This window comes from Erpetoichthys calabaricus, chromosome 4, assembly GCF_900747795.2.
Source record: "Erpetoichthys calabaricus chromosome 4, fErpCal1.3, whole genome shotgun sequence".
Classification (NCBI taxonomy): domain Eukaryota; kingdom Metazoa; phylum Chordata; class Cladistia; order Polypteriformes; family Polypteridae; genus Erpetoichthys; species Erpetoichthys calabaricus.
In genome coordinates this window covers 57,540,057-57,559,400 of record NC_041397.2, presented here as the reverse complement: position 1 = coordinate 57,559,400, position 19,344 = coordinate 57,540,057, and the positions used below count along the sequence as shown (strand labels likewise).

General features: G+C 39.4%; 2 protein-coding genes across 2 annotated transcripts in view; one reads left to right on the top strand and one right to left on the bottom strand.

Moving 5' to 3' along the window:
- Nucleotides 1–19,344, top strand: part of cdk8 (cyclin-dependent kinase 8) — a 1,217,851-nt gene that overhangs the window by 495,377 nt on the left and 703,130 nt on the right. The gene's annotated exons all lie outside the window — the stretch shown is intronic.
- Nucleotides 11,165–13,562, bottom strand: gpr12 (G protein-coupled receptor 12). Its single transcript, XM_028801255.2, has 2 exons — nucleotides 13,314–13,562; nucleotides 11,165–12,792 (listed from the first exon to the last, which is right to left on the bottom strand). Exon 2 carries the CDS (start codon nucleotides 12,777–12,779, stop codon nucleotides 11,784–11,786), a length of 996 nt encoding a protein of 331 aa, XP_028657088.2. The 5' UTR covers nucleotides 12,780–12,792; nucleotides 13,314–13,562; the 3' UTR covers nucleotides 11,165–11,783.

The window sequence follows — 19,344 nt, the reverse complement described above, 5'->3', positions numbered from 1 at the left end:
AGTTCAAGTATCTCGGGGTCTTGTTCACGAGTGAGGGAAGAATGGAGCGTGAGATCGACAGGCAGATCGCTGCGGCATCCGCAGTAATGTGGGCGCTGCATCGGTCTGTCGTGGTGAAAAAGGAGCTGAGCCACAAGGCAAAGCTCTCAATTTACCAGTTGATCTATGTTCCTACCCTCACCTATGGTCATAAGCTATGGGTAGTGACCGAAAGAACGAGATCGCGAATACAAGCGGCTGAAATGAGTTTTCTGCGCAGGGTGTCTGGGCTCTCTCTTAAAGATAGGGTGAGAAGCTCAATCATCCGGGAGGGGCTCAGAGTAGAGCCGCTGCTCCTCCGCAATGAGAGGAGTCAGATGAGGTGGCTCGGGCATCTGATCAGGATGCCTACTGGACGTCTCCCTGGTGAGGTGTTCCGGGCACGTCCAACCGGGAGGAGGCCCCGGGGAAGACCCAGGACATGCTTGAGGGACTATGTCTCCCGGCTGGCCTGGGAACGCCTTGGGATTCCCCCGGAAGAGCTAGAAGAAGTGGCCGGGGAGTGGGAAGTCTGGGCATCTCTGCTCAAGCTGCTGCCCCCGCGACCCGACCGCGGATAAGAGGAAGAGGATGGATGGATGGATTAGAACATTAGAACACTCTAGACGAGAACAGGCCATTCAGCCCAACAAAGCTCGCCAGTACTATCCACTTATTTCTTCCAAAAAAACATCAAGTCGAGTTTTGAAAGTCCCTAAAGTCCTACTGTCTACCACACTACTTGGTAGCTTATTCCAAGTATATATGGTTCTCTGTGGAAAGAAAAACTTCCTAATGTTTGTGTGAAATGTACCCTTAACAAGTTTCCAAATGTGTCCCCGTGTTTTTGATGAACTAATTTTAAAATAACAGTCTCGATCCACTGTACTAATTCCCTTCATAATTTTAAACACTTCAGTCATGTCACCTCTTAATCTTCTTTTGCTTAAACTGTATAGGCTCAGTTCTTTTAATCTTTCTTCCTAATTCATCCCCTGTAGCCCTGGAATCAGCGTAGTCACTCTTCTCTGGACCTTTTCTAGTGCTGCTATGTCCTTTTTGTAGCCTGGAGACCAAAACTGCACACAGTACTCCAGATGAGGCCTCACCAGTGCGTTATAAAGCCTGAGCAGAACCTCCTTGGACTTGTACTCCACACATCAAGGTGCTATATAACCTGACATTCTCTTAGCCTTCTTAATGGCTTCTGAACACTGTCTGGAAGTCGATAGCTTAGAGTCCACTGTGACTCCTAAATTCTTCTCATAAGGTGTACTCTCGATTTTCCGACCGCCCATTGTGTATTCAAACATCACATTTTTACTTCCTATGTGTAATACTTTACATTTACTGACATTAAATTTCATCTGCCACAAATCTGCCCAAGCCTGTATGCTGTCCAAGTCCTTCTATAATAATATAACAGATTCCAAATTATCTGCTAATCCACCTATCTTGGTATCATCTGCAAACTTAACTTATACTTACAGTATATTCCTATTTAAATCATTTATATATATTAAAAATAGCAGCAGCCCTAGCACTGACCCCTGTGGAACACCACTCTTAACATCAGCCAATTCTGATGAGGTTCCTTGCACCATCATCTTCTGCTTCCTGTGTCTGAGCCAATTCTGCACCCATCTAAAAACATCACCCTGAACTCCCACTTCTTTTAATTTGATGCCCAACCTCTCATGTGGCACCTTATCAAATAATTACTGGATATAAGGACACTCACAAGCCCTACTAGTCGAACTGTGGGGCTGCAGAGAGGAATTGGTATTTGTGTGCGAGCCATTTGTGTTGACAGTCAGTAGGCAGCACAGTGGGGCAGTGGTGACCATCCTGCCTCATAGCTCTAGGACGCTGGGTTTGGCCTCTGTCCATTTTGAGACTGCACTCTCTTGGTGTATCGGCATGTGGTTTTCCAAGACATCCTAAAGTTCTGCATGTCTCAAACTCCGACCAGCCATTTTAAGTTGTCCTGATGTGCCCTATGACCCCATCCACTAGTTGTTCCTTTATGTCCAGTCGTGATTGTCTCCAGCCCCCATGGCCCTACAATAGGACCAAGCGGATTTATTAAATGGGTGTTTAGACTTTATTATTATTATTTTTTTTTTTAACTTCCATTTAAAACCAATGACAAAACAAACAATAATGAAACACTTCTGCTTGCTATAAAATTGAATTTATTTATAATACACATTACATGTAATAGAAAATTATCCATATTTTTTGAGTAAGTGTACTAACCCCAATAAATAAATAAATAAAAGTTACAATGAAAAAATATACACCACTATTAAACACAATGTAATAAACCTACCATCTCAGTGCAGATTGATATTACTTGGATTTTGCAGATACACAACCAGTTGTGCCATTTTGTTTAAAATAAAGTGCATTTCACAGTTTACTACTCACACAAAATGTTCCATAACATTGCTGGAAGTACGTAACCCTTTGAAACATTGAATTGTTTCTTGGTTGATATTATTATTTATAGTCCTACATCTTTTTGGTAGTATTACAGTATTATTTAAATGTAGCAATTTTGTATACAAAATATACATTTAATACGCTTGCTCTGCAGAATTAGATGACAAGTACTAGAAACATTATGATGAGACACGGGTGGTGTTATGCACCTTTTGCTTGGTAAGCAGACTGGGTAATCAATTTGGGGTCTTTAACACCCACTTTCTAAAGCGCGACCCCAGCATATATTGAGGAAGAAAGCGACAGAAAGAGATAAGGAGACTCACTCACCATGTTTAGGCTTTAGCTTTCCACACCTAAGAACAGTGCTTGGCTTTGCTACATCTACATTATCTCGCGCTGTTTATTTCAGCATCTATCCTTCCACAAATACAAACATTATTGTATGGAAAATAAAGAATTTCAATCCATTAACACTTCCATTTGCATGAATATGAAATCTAAAATGAACCAGCTGATAAAGCTGGTAGATAATTTCACACATCAGCCAATTATAAAATATTTACAGGACAAGAACTCATTTTAACTATAAGGCAATATTGTTAGTGATGCATTGGATATTTCATCATTTACCAGCATTGCTTCATTTCTGCTTGACTTTATGAAACATCTTTAATCTTGGCATGATACCTTCACCCATACCTTGCACCCCGAAAAAGGGACCAGAGATTGGGAGACAAACTTGAAATATTTCCCAGAGTGCATAGCAGACTGAGGCAGACAGGTTATTATACATGTAATACAACAGTTGTCCAGCAGATGGTGCACAAAGGCAAAACAAATGCCCATCTTTCTGAAGTAGCCACTCATCTCCGTCATTCAGTTAAGGCAGTTAAAAACATGCACTTTTAATATTACCCAAATATGAGAAAACATGTGACTAGACCGTGCAATTCATTTCAATATATAATACTACCTGAAAGTTCAAGCACATAGAGGTCACTAATAGGCATTAAATTGATAATAACTGCAATGTTAAGGATTTAAGAATATTTTAACATAATTAAAGTGTATATTAAAAGTTACAATAAAGATATTGATACAAACTCTAAATGTCCAGTAGAGTGGAATGTAAAGAATAAAGCCTTGTATTTGAGGCACAACAAGCAGAAATATTAACCCTATGTGTCATGACTTTTGGGGCACATTACATATTGAGAAACTGTAGGTGTTATTGTTATCATGTATCAAGCTTTTTGGATTAACATTCAATCTGAAAACATTTTTACACTTTGACTATTTAACGGGTTTGTAATACTGCCGATATGCAGCTACAGTTCATTGCAGTTGACCTTCAAACCTTGTCAGCCTGACATTTCCCACTAGCTGGACCCCTGAATGCTCCCAGGCCATCACCTGACTCTGTATCACCCGGTCTACATTCATTCATATGGAATCCTTAAGGCTAACCTTATGGCTGCTTCTATGGACCTTTGGGTAGGTTCAGCCAGCCCCTACCTGACAATATTTCTGGGAATCAACCACTTTAAAGGTTTAAAAACACTACAAAGGTGTAAACTCTGGAAACAAGTCATCTTTTAGGAGCTGTAATTCAATTTTGATCCTGATTTGGATTGAGAAGGTTTGAGAATTTGGTGATGATGGACTGACTGCATGTATCAATATATAGGTACAAATATTCCTGGACTCTTCCTCAACATACAAACAACATATGTCTTCTGAAAAATGGCAAGTTTTGGGACATTCTTAATCTTTAAAAAACAGCATTGGCTTTTTTTACTGTTAATAATGAATCTTTTTTAGAAATTGCATTTATGTCCTCCACATCGACTCTAAGCTTTTTCTGCGTGTGCTGCATCTCCTGTCTGACACAAGGATGTAATGATAGGCCACTAAAAATAAGCAAGGGGGTAAATACTTGAGTTTCCTGCTGTGGTCTTTAGGTCCAACAGTCACAGTCAGGCTCCTGTACCTTACGATCCATTTATGCAGAAGAATTCATTTTTTCAACTGTTACTTGTTTCAGTTTTCAGATATAATGTGACTTCTTTACCTGTTGTCTTTATACAGAATTAAAACAATTTTGACAAGAACAGGCCCAACAAGCTTGCCTATCCTGTTCTCCTAGATTTGAAAGCTCCTGAAGTTCTGTGGTCCACCACACTACTTTCTAACATTTGTGCGAAATTTGCCCTTCGCAAGCTTTCAACAATGTCTACATGTTCTTGTTGAAGAATTTATTTTTAAGTTTTTGAAGAAGCAGCAGTACTAATTTCTTCATAATTGTAAACATGTTGATCATGACACCACTTAATCTCCATTTACTTCAACTGAAAAGTTTCAGCTTCTTCAGTGTTTTCTCAGAGCTCGCATCTCTTAGTCCCCATATGAGCCAAGCCTACAATGACTTAGGATGACTTTTGAAAGTTTCAGAGCTGCTACTTTATATGATTAAATATCTCTTGGTTTGCTCTTCACTAATGTATACACCACTGGGTGTTAGGTGGGTTAAGTTCTGTTTTCTGTACCTGCAGAACTGAGCCTCCCAGGGTTAACAATCCCATTGTTTAACCAAAGTAATCATCGTAGATGTCAAAGCTATTTTGAAAAAGCACCTGAACCCTACAGTGACCAGTCACATTGCTGTTAAGATAATTTAAACAAAAATGAAAAACATTATCTCTGTTTATTTTTCTTCTTTTGTCTGTCAACTTGGTTCAAATTGTGTTACCACCAGAAGAGATCCTAATCCGTTGGGCCCTTGAGCAAAGCCCTTAACCTGAAAATTGCTCTAGGGCCTAACCCTGCACTCTGAACCCCAAAAGTCACATGAAAAGACAATTTCCCCTCGAGGATTAATAAAGTATATATCAAAAAAAAAAAACAAAAACAAAGTGAAAAAGACTTTCAGAAGTGCCACTATGTCAGACTAAAATCTTTATATTCCGGGCTGTGCCAAGTCTTAAGTGATGGAACCACCCCACAGCCTATACAAGCATTACTGAATTTAAGGGTCTGCTGAGGTTACACTGTGCAGGTCAAGCTGGAATTGGACAAAAAAAATAAAATAAATAAAATGCACTGTTTGATGCAAGTAACACCATTCACTTTATTACATGGTAGTCCTTAAAGCCCAATAAAAACCTGAATTACATTTTTTGAATGGGAAACTCGCAAGCTGAGCAGCAATCATTTTAGCACACCATGTAGCACTGTTTATGATGAACTCCATGAACGTGGCGTGTATACGGCACGGTAGGTCTGAACCGAGGTGGGTCTGAACTGTGGGACCAGCTCCTTAACCACTTGACTAGCGGCTGCCACACTGTACACAAACATTGGTAGCTGCCGTGTGGCCTACGCTGCTTTATTGTAGGGCTCACGGTACGGCCTGCATACTGTATGTGTACACAATCGAGTCCTCCATTGCTATTTTAAATGAACTTGAAAATTCTAAACCAGGAAAAAGAAACATTGTGACTTTATTGTTAGTTGATGATTTTAAAGACAGTATTTTTTTGTATTTGGTATACAGTGTTAATCCCTGAGGGGAAATTGTCTTTTTTGCATGATCTCTAGAGGTCAGAGCGCAGGGTCAGCCATTGTGCAGCACCCCTGGAGTAATATTCAGGTTAAGGGCCTTTCTTACCTGATGCTTTGTTTTAAGAACAACAGCAAAAGAAAGCTAACAATCTGTATGCACACCAATTATTATTATTGTTATTATAATTACCTTTCACGTTTATCCAAAGCAACTTAAAAGATAAGAATAAATTACATCTGTCAACAATACTCCCTATGGTGGAAATCCAAACTCAGTTATTCTTGTATTTGGCTAATGTCTTTATCCAAAGCAACCTAAAAGGTTGAGATCCATGTGTACAGCCGTTTTTTTTACAATTTTTGCAGATGTCACCTAAGTGATTGGTTTTATTGACACAGGCAGAAACTGAAGCAGCCACCTTGTGCTTTGAAGTGCTGTGCCTTAACCACTGTAAGAATATCTGAGATATGTTGCTCAGACAAGCACAGAGGATGTTCACTTTTCTATGTACATGTGAACTTGACATGTTATTGTCCATTCTTTGTTTCTTATGTTTCCCCAAAAGCTTGACACAGCACCAGAGACTGATGGGGATGCTTCGGATAACCATTTTTGTCACTGCATCACCATTTTCTCTTGACATAATAAAAGGAAGCACACTGTCTTGTAAACCCTCCCTCCCTCGCACACGGTACTTTATTGCGGAAATTCAGCTGCCAGTTTATTTATCAGCCTTTGCACAGAAACATAGACATGTGTGCAAATCATTAACACGCAAGTCAGCCAGGAATGAAGACAGTAACAAGCCATCCTTGTGATGGCAATACAACCTCATGGACAAATTAAGCAATAAGGCCATGTCTTAAGTGTCATTTGCTGCAGCCTGGAGGACTTTTTCCTTAATAAGTGTGTACAGTACTACTGCTATTATATTATATCTTATTTCTTTTTATTAGACATTTCGAGTATTCTTTTGTGCACTGCTACATTTGAAGAGAATTTGAAAATATTTAGTACATGTTATTCTTTATGTTGAAATGCAAATTATACAAACAAAAAAATAGAGAGTTTTGTTTAGATGGCCTTTTCCAGAATGATCCTGATTCATTTTCACAATTCTTTTCAGCAGAGGGAGAGCTCCATAAATGTTACAGTATGTCTGCCTGCAGGACAGCTGGGAGAAGGCCAACTGCCATCGATCACATTTCTCTGCTGAAGTCTCCTTCACTCTCATGCATTTGCAATGAGACTTCTCCCTTGCCAGAGCAGAGCGCTCTCTGGCAGAATGATTCTGGAGCTGCATTATTAAGATGTCACGGATTAGCAAGAGGTAATGGCTGTCCTATCACGTCATGGTTTTGCTTCCTGGCCACATGAATAACAAAAAGAAAAAAAAAACATTAATATGAATGAAGGTGGCAGCTATGAATTATGCATTACTTATCCATTAATATCTGATGCCTTGATCATTCCTTGTTAAATAACTTCTCATTAGCCAGTCTCCAACCAAAGTCACTTTCATGTACAGCGAAGCAAGGTTATTTCAATAATGGGTGCATGACTACCACGTTTAAAAATTGACACAAATGATCATGGAATGCATCTTATTCTGTTTTTGGCTTGTAATATTATTTGGAATATTGGTAACACTGAACTTTGCATCATGAAAAACAATGGATTTCTTAGGATTAGACAACACATAAGGCACGGAGTAAAATGTTGGAGAGCCTATTAAACATGCCCACCGGGGCAGAGCTGCCCTAAGAGGTTCACTCGCACAACACTTTGCTTTACTCCTTTAATTACATTTTTGTGGCATAAAACAGTCTGTTACCGATCACAGGGCTAATCACGGAATCTCTTGTCTATAATTTCGTGGTACAGTACAAAGGCATAATATACATGACATTCTCAACCCGTCCTAATTCAATTCAAGGCCACGGGGGCTGCTGCATAACCTAGCAGCCTTGTACACTTGCGTTAGTCCATTACAGCAACACAAAGACAAATGTACAGTATATGAAAAGCAAATATGCAAGATACATTGAGCATGTGTGGTTAAGTACCCTTTAACTTTTCTAATGTTATAATCCACTATGAAGTATATTCACAGAACTGGGAAGAAGGAACTGTTCCTACAGCAGGATGTGTAAAGCCTCTGCACATCATTATTATACTTATCAGATATTTACTCATTTAAGTACAAGAAACTATAATAAATCGTCAAAACTATTTTACGGTGCCGGATTTGTAGTGTATCCCAGAGGTGTATGATAATGTACTGTCACCCCATAATCACTATCTACAATGTAGAAGGGGCCACTAAATGCATGCAATCAATCACATTCACTTTATTTTCACATCCTCTATTTGTCAAGAGGTCAATGATACCAGAAAACACACCTTTGATATGTAAACTAGGCACAAATTATTTATGGGAAGGACAGTATAACTTTTATGTTTTTTTCTTTTAGTAACATAATTGATTATTTTCAGCTCTTCCATTATTATTTGGCAGTCTGGAAATATGTACCATCAAAAGGTGCCAGATCTGAGGTGAGATTCAAGCAAAAGCCATTTTGTTCTCTGAGTACTTCTTATTGCTTGTCTGGTATTGCTGCAACTGTTATACACAGCGGTTGATGAACAAAGTGACTGAATTATTGCCAACTGTCAAGCTTTTGGGGAAAAAACACAGAATCTGCCAAGTACTTCCGAGAGAAGAAAGAAAAGAACAGGAGCTGCCTTTCCTATGCTGATGATCTGATGATTAAGAAAAAAAAAATGAAATAACGGTTAATTAAAAGGTAATGATAACAGCTATTATAAAATGAGTGTTTCTTATGCTAAGGCGTAATAAAAAAATTAAACAATGATTAATTAAAAGGTTAAGATAACAGCCATTGTATCGTTGTAATCATACAGACTGGAATATAAAATTGTTCAAGTGAGATTTTCAGTGCCACATTTTTTTTCAAGTATCTACAGTGCTGATTGCTTCAGGAAAAAAGATCTGCAATTAAAGGTCTGTCTCTCATAAATAATAATAATCACTTTTATGTTAACTGTTTCCTAGTATGGATGTAATACTGACTTACAGTCAGCAGAAAAGCCTGAAGAGTGTATTGTTATGTTTTGGCATTATAACACTGGAAGAGCCAGAGATGGAAGGATAACCCGTGGATTTACTTATTGAAATTATTCCGTTCTTTAAAAAAGGTTAACCCTCCTATTCTGTTTGCTGGAAGTATCGGGGCTCTTGCATTTAACAACTCACTTCATATATTCATAAAGAATTCATTACGTGATTCATGTAATGCCTGTGTCTCGTTACCATTAAGTCCATGACAGAGGCTCAAGTATGTATGAGTTTTTACTGCATGTTAGCTATCTACAGCAGCTTTCAGGACTTTCATTATTACTGGACAAAAACAAGTCCTCTAAATTGGACATAAGCCGCTGGCACTATCATTTCTTTCTGACCTGGTGTGTTGATCACATTAGTTATTCACAAAAAGTTATTGTTGAACTGTAAATGTAAATCACAACCTATGCAAATCTCAGAAGTGCACTTGCAATTTGTACTCAGTGATAAACTGTATTTAATTAATTCTCTAAGCATACATATTTAATGTTTTAAGACTGTCTAACAGACAGCTAGACTGAATTATACTGAAATCACAACTAAATACCTTATTAATATTTTAGACCTGTACTTTATTTGTGCTTAAAGGTCTGACAATGTCTTTTTCTGCTTATACAATATCTGGGAGTACCCTTACAATATACTGTATGTGTGAGTTTTATAATAAATTTTTTTAAAAAATCGCCATTGTCTGAACCCACTTGGTCCAATTCGGGGATGCAGGGACTGGAATCTGTCCTGACAGCAAGGATACATGTAAGCATTCAAAATGGATACTATCTTGTGGTTTTGGCAATAGTTTACTATCTTGTATCGCTTTGGATGTTTGAAAATATATCTAGATGTTTTAGTAAGCAGTTTGCTAGCACATGTTTTGAAGCTGTATTTTATAGTTACATATAGATAGGTACTGTATAATTACGTATAAACATGTATTTGTTGCTGTGCTTAATTTTGTCAAAAAGTATTTTTAGTGCAAACCCTACATCCTACGTTTAATGGGTTTTATTCAAATGATTTTTATTAAAATGGTGCGTCAGTTTTAGTGGATTTACAATTTTTCAGAAACCTATGCCTGATACAGTATTTAATCCTGTAATAAACTGAATGTCCCATCCAGGGCTCTTTCATTAAAAATCTTTGTTGCTGGTTTCAGATCCAACACCCTGCACAATGTAAGCAATCTAAGAGATAGACAGTTGTGTGGTGGTTAACCCTGCTGCCGTATTGTCCCAGAGTCTGTTAATGTAGAGTCTGCACATTCTCCCCATGTCTGCATGGGCTTTTTTTCCAGGTTCTCCAGAGGTTCTGTCACATCCCACAGAAGTACATATCAGGTTACTAGCAACTCTACATTAGCTCTGTGCGAGTAGGTGCGGGTGTGCATGAATGTGCCCTGTGATGGGAAAGCACCCATCCCAGAGTTGGTTCTACTGTAGTGTCATGCTGCCAGGATAAGCTTTAGCCTCTGTGCCCCTTAGCTGGGTAAAGGAAGTTCGACAATGGATGGGTGGATGGGTAATGAAAATGAAAGGGTGTTTAAGCAAAGGACTCTTACCATTTTCTTTTGCCTTTTAGGTACTTATAAATATACTAAAGATGACTTCAAGAGCTACTAACATACAGTTGCTTGGAAAAATGTTTAGGAGTGACAAAACAGAGTGTGCATGTATATATATATATATATATATATATATATATATATATATATATATATATATATAGTATTTAAATTTACACATAAATACACATGCACACCTGATCAGAATCTCTAATTTTAGACTTCACATTTTTCATGTTAAAAAAAAACTTCATTTGTAAAGACAGTGGCTGAACATATACACATAAATATAATAGTATCCCCAAAAGAGTTTTATTTATATATATATATGTGTATGTATGCATATAAGTGTATATATATATATATATATATATATATATATATATATATATATATATATATATATATATACATATATATTTATGTGTGTATATATATATATATATATATAAATAAAGAGAGAGAAAGAAAGAGAGAGCATCATCATAAAAATTATGATACAATATCAGCTCTCTTCCCAAGGTGTAGTTGTAAATATACTCCTCACACTCACAAATATATTAAGACTATACAATATCAACAGAAAAATTTTAAAATATTCTGTAGAGATATGTTTATGGAGAGGCTTCCTCTTATAATGGACAACCTTGTTTTATATTTAGTATATTCTAATTAGATTATTCTCAATAAATCAACCTGCATCCTGTGTGGAATTCATCCTGAAACTTAACATATTTTCTTTCTCCACAGGTATAATACAGAAAAGCAAATCATAAGCGTTTCACAGGTAATATCAGGTGTGCATTTACTATATCCTGGAGTGCTCAAGTACTCTAGTGTATAGTATTTAAAATGTATGCAACCTGTATTTTTAAAAAGGCATCACATGTTATGCAGTCAACGCTTCACGTGAAACTGCCTGAGAAAAATAAACATTCATTCTCCGCCATGAATAAATAATGTTAAATAAATAAGTAAAGTAACAAATAAATAGATCAAATAAATAAATAAATAAATAGAAAGGCAGTGGCCTGCTCTGGATGACGGGTTCACACATCGCTCGGCGACTTTGCCCGCTGGGAGACGCTTGCTGGCACACATCCGCAGCAGATCATCCACAGGGACTTCTGGATCTCTTGGTTCCGAAAGGCGTAAATCACAGGGTTGATGATGGAGTTGTAGGTGGCAGGCACCAGGGTGGCATAAGTGTATATGGAGGGGTAGGTGTAATCGGCAATAAGAGAGTACAGGGTGAAAGGCATCCAGCAGGCTGCGAAGGTCCCCAGGATGATGGCCAGGGTAGATACCCCCTTCCTGGTGGTCACGTAGTGCGAGGTGGCGAGAAAGTGGTGCTGCAGCGCAATCTGGTGGGCGTGCCGCATAACGATTTTACAGATTTGCACATAAAGCTGCAGCATGAGGCCGAACATGAGCAGGAAGGAGACGGACATCACCGCTACGTTGTTCTTGGTGAGCGGCTTGATAATACTACAGGTCGACTCATCTTTCAGGCAGTTCCAGCCCGTCACGGGCAGCAGTCCCAGGCAGATTGACGCCCCCCACAACACGATCAGCATAACATAAGTGAAGGTGACGGTCCTTTCAGAGTTGTAGGTCAGAGCATAGTAAAGAGACAGGTATCTGTCAATTGTGATGGCCAGCAAACTACAAATGGACGCAGAAAAGGAAGCCACAATCAGCCCCACGGTCACCAGTTTGGCCGAGTCGGACTGTAACAAATAGGCGAAAATAAAATTAATAACCAGGCCCAGCCCCGCTAGCAGGTCCGCCAGTGCTAGGCTGCCGATCAGAAGGAACATGGGGGCTCGCAAACTGGGATTGTGGAAAATGATCAACACCACAATGGCATTTTCACAGGAGATGAGCGTCCCTGAGGTGCAAAGGACGATGTCCCAGGGGTTGACCATCAATTCGGGCCCGGGGTCGACCACAGGGATCAAGGAAGACGCCGCCCTGGACACATTCTCCGATGCTCCCGCATCTTGAGATATCCAACTTAGATTAAGCTGCGGCTCTTCATTCATTGTATCCAAAAGCCTGTGGTTAAAAACAAAAAATATCAGGTCAGCACCGCCACCAGGCTGTCGGTTCCCGCCTGGTTAACACGAAACACACTCATCGCTGCGAAATCTGCAATAGGTGTCAAGGGTGCTCTAGGCAGCAGTCTAAAATATTGTTAAAAATGTATCTGCATTCACAAAGAATATGTCACCCTGCATACAGTTAACACAGAAAAGTGACGCGACTCCGCCATCGAGCCTACCTTCTCATCAACCTGCACCTAATCGTAGAGCCTGGACATAAATGAGCCTGCCGCCTAGACTGGCATCTACGAAATAAATTAAAGAGGCGCCAGGTCTTCCAAGTGAAAAAGACTAAACGCTCCCATCATTAAATACACGCGTAAAGACGGAGTCTTTCTCAGTTTGCCCCTCTCCCCTCTTGTAAAAATGTTGCGCCTCCGCTCAATAAAACGAGCTGCTCGCTCAGCGTGCAGGTGCAGCAAGGTAGCGGCGGCGCAACCTGTCCTTGTCACCTTGACGTAAAAGACAAAATACCTTCGTGCATTTTCCTTCTTGTGGGGTTCAAACGCAAGGTACGACTTAAGCTCCGGGTGTCCGTGCGCGTTCTGGCCAGAGCCGATGCGAAGCGGAGGTGAAATCCTTTGTGCTCCTCGACTGCGGCGGCGGCTGCAGCAGCACCACAGCGTGCCACATCGCTGAATGCGCGCCTGGAGACGAGAAGAGGGCCGGAGCGGCTGAATCACAGCCCAGCAACGTCACGCCGCCTCACGCGACAACGACGACTCCCCCCGCCCAGAGATCACCCGGGGTAGCTACTAGCAAAGGGACTGGAAGGTTCTCTCGTTCTCTGTGGCGCCAGCGACGGTGGGGACCCCGCAAATCGAGAGGCTACGACTTCAAAGTAGCACTGGGGCTGAGCGTCACCTTTGCATTTTCGAGAATGGGTGGCCCGTGTTAAGGCTTTGTATTATTAGCATCTGTTCATTGTTAGCCATTCTTCACAGGCTATTTAAACCAACAAGAACGTTAAAGTCCTCGGCCCTCCGCGGATCGATTAGAATCTGTCAGTTGTTTTTTTCAGTTGCAATGAATACATTTTACAATCTTAACAAATGAAATGGATCTTTCTGGTATGTTATACGATAATAGCTCATCGGGGATTAGTTACAAGTGTTAGATAAGAGCTGTAAGAACCTCTTTTCAGAATCAATTCCATATAAAAATTTCAAATCTGCCTAATCTAATTTTTTGGAAGGGTATTTAGGAGCTGGCACAGGGCAGGGACCTACCCTTGACACAGTAGGCGCTGTACCATTCTGAGGAAAAGCTACAGGGGGCCCTATATGGACCCCCAACCCTGACCCTACATCAATAGCTCAAAATTTCAAATGGGAATGGTTTATTGTTTGCCCACCCATTTGTTTCCAGGCCCAACCACCTTTTCCATTTCAGGGTGTGGTACAAGTGTATTATAGGGTCCACTCAGTGGCATTGGGAATTGGGGCAAAGGCAGTCAGATGCTTTTCTATTGCACCCAGCTCAATCATATACGTGATCTGTAGTGGTAAGTCTCTCATCTTTGTGTCCATTACAATATAGTCCACAGTATAGACCCTGATCTATATCACCCCACACGCAAAACCCCAAGGGGGACTCCCTGTTCTTCAATTTTTGTTTTTATACATGCAGGTTATGCGCAAAAACCCACTAGGAAGCCATACCCCCACGCCCCTCCTCGCTTTGATTTTATAGACATGCAAGACTGTACATAAAATCATAGAGTGGGCTAAGACCCTGACACCTGCAACTCCTCAAAACGCTCACTGGGTCCACTGTGGTACAAACCCACCCTGAGGGTGCAGGATCAATAAGGCTTAACAAACCAAAACAGCCAGCACTTTTATTAGACCAGTGGATTATTAGGCCATTGGATATTGAAGGGTGTGTTGAGATTTGGAAGCACCCAATTACCTTGGAGTGGTGCAGTGTTGGCATCTGGCAGCTGGCATCACTCTCATATAATACTTTGTGGTTTAAATAAAACTTTGTAATGCAACTTTTAAGAATTTTCTTGCTTGTTCTTCTCACCTCATAAGTAACTGAACTTTGAGTCCATGGAACAGTTTGAGAGAAAAGTTCACAGAACAAAGCCAAAGCTGTGAGAGAAACAAGACAAGATGGGAACTGAGAAGGGCGTACTTTGATGTGACACTTGGGATTTGGACAGTGGAAGAAAATCAGAGAGGCTGCAGTTTTTTTCTTAAAAATGTTTGTGATTTCCATGTTTATTCTTTTTTATTTTATTTTTTATAATAAACACCACTTTCAATGCTGCATTAGACACCTTGACACCAATTGCAGGTGTGAAAAGAGACCAAAAGGTTGCTTTCCTGTTCCACCTTCAATTCACTTTTTCTTTTCCTTTTTCCTTTTAAAACAAATTATTTACAATTTTATAATTCATATGTTGAAGACGGAGCTATCAGCAGGCACTACTGTGTAAAATAACATGTTAGTCATTCCATTATTTTTAGTTTAACTGCTTTAACATGAAATTAATTTAAATAATATAGTCCTGACTAGTCTTAGCCACACTGCTTATGATTATTATAAGAAAATATGAGACACTGCAACTTCTCCCAAGGCGAACTGTAATAAGACTGACTAGGAGACAGTAAAGGATAATAGTATTTTCAATTTGAAATTATTTCTTCACAAACATGCTATATGCGTACTTTCCATGTGAAATTGTGTTCTAAATTTAATCCCTCTCTATAAATTTAAAAAAGTATCCTACCCGCACTGACGCAGTCAATGTCATTGCAGTCAATGGGGAAAAGCTTAAAAACTTGAAATATACGTCAGTTTTTCAAGCCAAGACATTTGTCACGTATTGATCAGCATTTTGCGATTACACACACATTTTAAAATAGCTTATTCATGTCATTTTTGAAGAAACAAACACCAATATTATGCAATTTATTCAATTCAAATAGAAGACCTCCCATCCATAGCACTTCATCTTCCTCCCCAACAACGTTTAACTCCCTCAGTGGGTGGTTTCCATCCGACAGACCAAATCACAGTAAACGTTTCATGCCACGTGGTTAGTTTTCTTTTAACTTATTTCCATAATTATATGAGGATTCAAACAAATGAGTAGAAAAAGTATCCTTACTACAAGAAAAACAGTACCAGGAATATCTGATAAAATGAGTATTTCCAGATCCCTTTTATTGTCATAATAAAACATGGAAGGTGTGGAGCGATATTTGACAGCTGTCCTGACTTGAAAAATGGACATATTTAGCAAGTGTTATGGTGTATAAAATCCATCCATCCATTATCCAACCCACTATATCCTAACTACAGGGTCACGGGGGTCTGCTGGAGCCAATCCCAGCCAACACAGGGCGCAAGGCAGGAGACAAACCCCGGGCAGGGCGCCAGCCCACCACAGGGCACACACACACCAAGCACACACTAAGGACAATTTAGAATCACCAATGCACCTAACCCGCATCTGCAAATTATTCTCTATATTTTTATTATTATATTTTGCTCAGTCCAAACAAGATGAATTCAGATGTAGGAGGCATTATAATAAAAAAGGCATATCCTCTTCCCTTACACCTCTCTTTTATAACAGTTGTTCACAGCATAGTGCTACAATGGTTTTACAGCCTGGGAAAGGAAGACTGAGCCGATGCCTCAGGATATTGATTACTTTATGGATAGACATCTGGGACAACAGTTTGGTTTACAGCCTGGGAAAAGATAGATTAGAGAGTTTGAGCAAAATTCATCCATCATATTGACAGCCAACCAATCAGGTGCAAGCAACTATCATGTGTTGTGAAACAATGCCATGAAACTTTATAATAAATATGCCTCATTTTGAAAGCAACGTCAGAAGAAGAAGAGAAACAGCGATGATGGAAAAGGGACATCAGAGAAGAAGACAAAGACACGTGTGACCAGTTTTCATCCGATCATCAGTTAACAGCATTTTCATGAATATCGATTGCTAAATCAAACGGTGCCCTGCAACATTCATCCTTGTCATCAGTAACTATTTCGTAAGCTTTTTCTAAAGACTATATATATTCAGACTTTCCTATCAGTACTTATTTTCTATTATTCTTTGGTCCAGTGGCATTATTATTATTCTTGTAATAAATACCATGCTGCTTTTAACTTTCTATGCTTTGTCTTAATGTCTATAGAGTGATTGAAGTAATAAGTTAGAGCACCTGGTGCAGCTGGAGATTTGCCATTACCTTTGTGCTGCGAGGTTTATTAGGCTGAGAGTGAGAGCTCCACTCCATAGTAGGGAGCAGTACGTAAAGTAAGGTATTCTTGGCTGATAAATGGCCTATAGTCAAGAGTGCTGAGCCTTTGTATGTTTAAATGTATTCTTGTAGACCAAAAGTAATATTTAGGTCTGAGATATCATTAAAACATCGTATGTTGTTTGTGCCGATAATAAGTAAGTCTCTTGAAGTGCTGAGTGACAGGCTGTGTTATTCCTAAAGCACTTGTGTGGTTTAAAGTGCTAAAGTTTAATCAGCGTGTGTGTGTCATTCATGGGGCACGGTTGTGGTTAGGGTCTGTGTGTGTGCGTATAGCTATGTGTGTGTGTGTTCATCTTAAAGTGCAACAGTAGACCAACCCGATAACGAACTTGACGAATACACTTACCCTTGAGGGAAACTGGTAAAAGGTAAGTAGAGGGAAATACTACGATAATGCAGCAAGTTTTTAAGCTTTTCCTCCGATTGCAAAGAGCCAGAGCGGGCAAGATATTTCTTAAAATTTAATGAAAGCCCTTAACTTTAAACGCACAGTTTCATATAGAAAATGTATAAATGCCATGTTTGTGAAGAAATAACTTTGACTTGAAAAATGCTAAACTTATACATTAACATGAGCTGGAATCTTAGTCAGTGAAAGGCAAAGGAGATGCAAACCAGGAGATCAAAAATACCACAAGCATCCAAAGGGCACAAGGGGAGAAAAATAAAAATACATTAAATGTAAAACAAGCATAAAATTGGGCCTACTTAGAGTTGAAACTAATTAGCGCTAAACATTTGTGATTTTTATGCAATTGAAGGTTAATCTCAACTCACCCAGTGGCCGTAGTTATACCGGAAGTTACAGTGACGCCACAGACACAATGACCCCAGTCACATGGCCTGTAATTTGTGTGACATAAGTAATAAACGGAAAAGTTAAAACAAATTAAAATCATTCCTAAGCAAGATCCAAATAATAAAAGCTATGAAAAAAAAGTACCATACCAGTAATCCTGTTTAACTGCCAAAAGCCTCTGTTTTTCACCAAAATAACAAAGTAAGTGAAGACAGTATCTTGCTGCTCTTCTTTCACCGATCGTTTATCCTCAGGGGTAATCTGTCAAGTGACAACCCTGTTCAGGTCAGCCATGACTTTTGGGGCCAACAGTCATCTGCAGATAACATCATCATAGCCGACTGCGCACTCTTCTGTGAATAGCGAGCGTGTTACTGAGATTGTGGAGCTTCTCTTTCTCAGTCCCCTGTAGCTTCCTTTGACACCCTGCAAAACACTCATCACTCTCATGTGTGTGTGACGGGGTCCATTAAAAAGAATGAATTTAGTCATCAAAACCTGAGACTCTTTCAATGCAGTTCTCTTCAAAGTCTAGAGAAAATTAAATTTGAAGTATTCATTATTCAGACTCACTTATTCCGGTAGTGGGTTATGGACCGCTATTTCAGCAACACAACATGTAAAGAAGGAATGAGGGCACACACACACACACACACAGGTCCTTGCACAGGGTCCATTTTGAATTGCTAATCAGTCTATCATGCAAGACTTTGAAACAAAGGAGGAGATTGGAGTAGCTAAAGAAAACCCACAAGGACCCTGGGAACAAGTACAAATGGCACTTGGACCCAGGACCTCATCTGCTTAGAACTGTGGAGGGGTGAAGCAGCAACACCAGCCTGCGTGCAATTTAATTCAAACATTTTATATATAGCAACTTATTTAATGAAACTATATTGTTTTATAATGCAAGAATATTTTTTGGACATTTAAGGTATTAAAGAATAGAAAATAATGGGGACAGGTTTCTTTTGCATTCCTTAAGCTAAGTCAACACTTAATTGGAATGCAACATGATATAACAATTCTAGATAGATATTGAAATAAAGCAATAATAGAATTTACAAGACATACCTTTATTCATTGGAGTTCGAGCGTGTCATTAGTAATTGTATAGAATTTTCATTACAAATAAAAATATGTTTTGTTTAGATATTTGTCAGATACAACCCCAAGAGCTGGTGAGAATGAAGTCTTTTAAAGTCCCTCTACTACCCTCAAAACATTTAGTATGAATGAATCCACTGAATCGTCTGACCCGGTTCACTCTTTTGTCTTTTTCATTTGCTAAGACCATGGCTGTTTCTGGGCATAGGTGGTCTAGGCAAGCACCTAGGGCACCCTCTATTGGGCAGGGTGCAGTACTGCAGCTCCATGTAGAGATTCCTCTTTATTTTGTTTAGAAAAATTT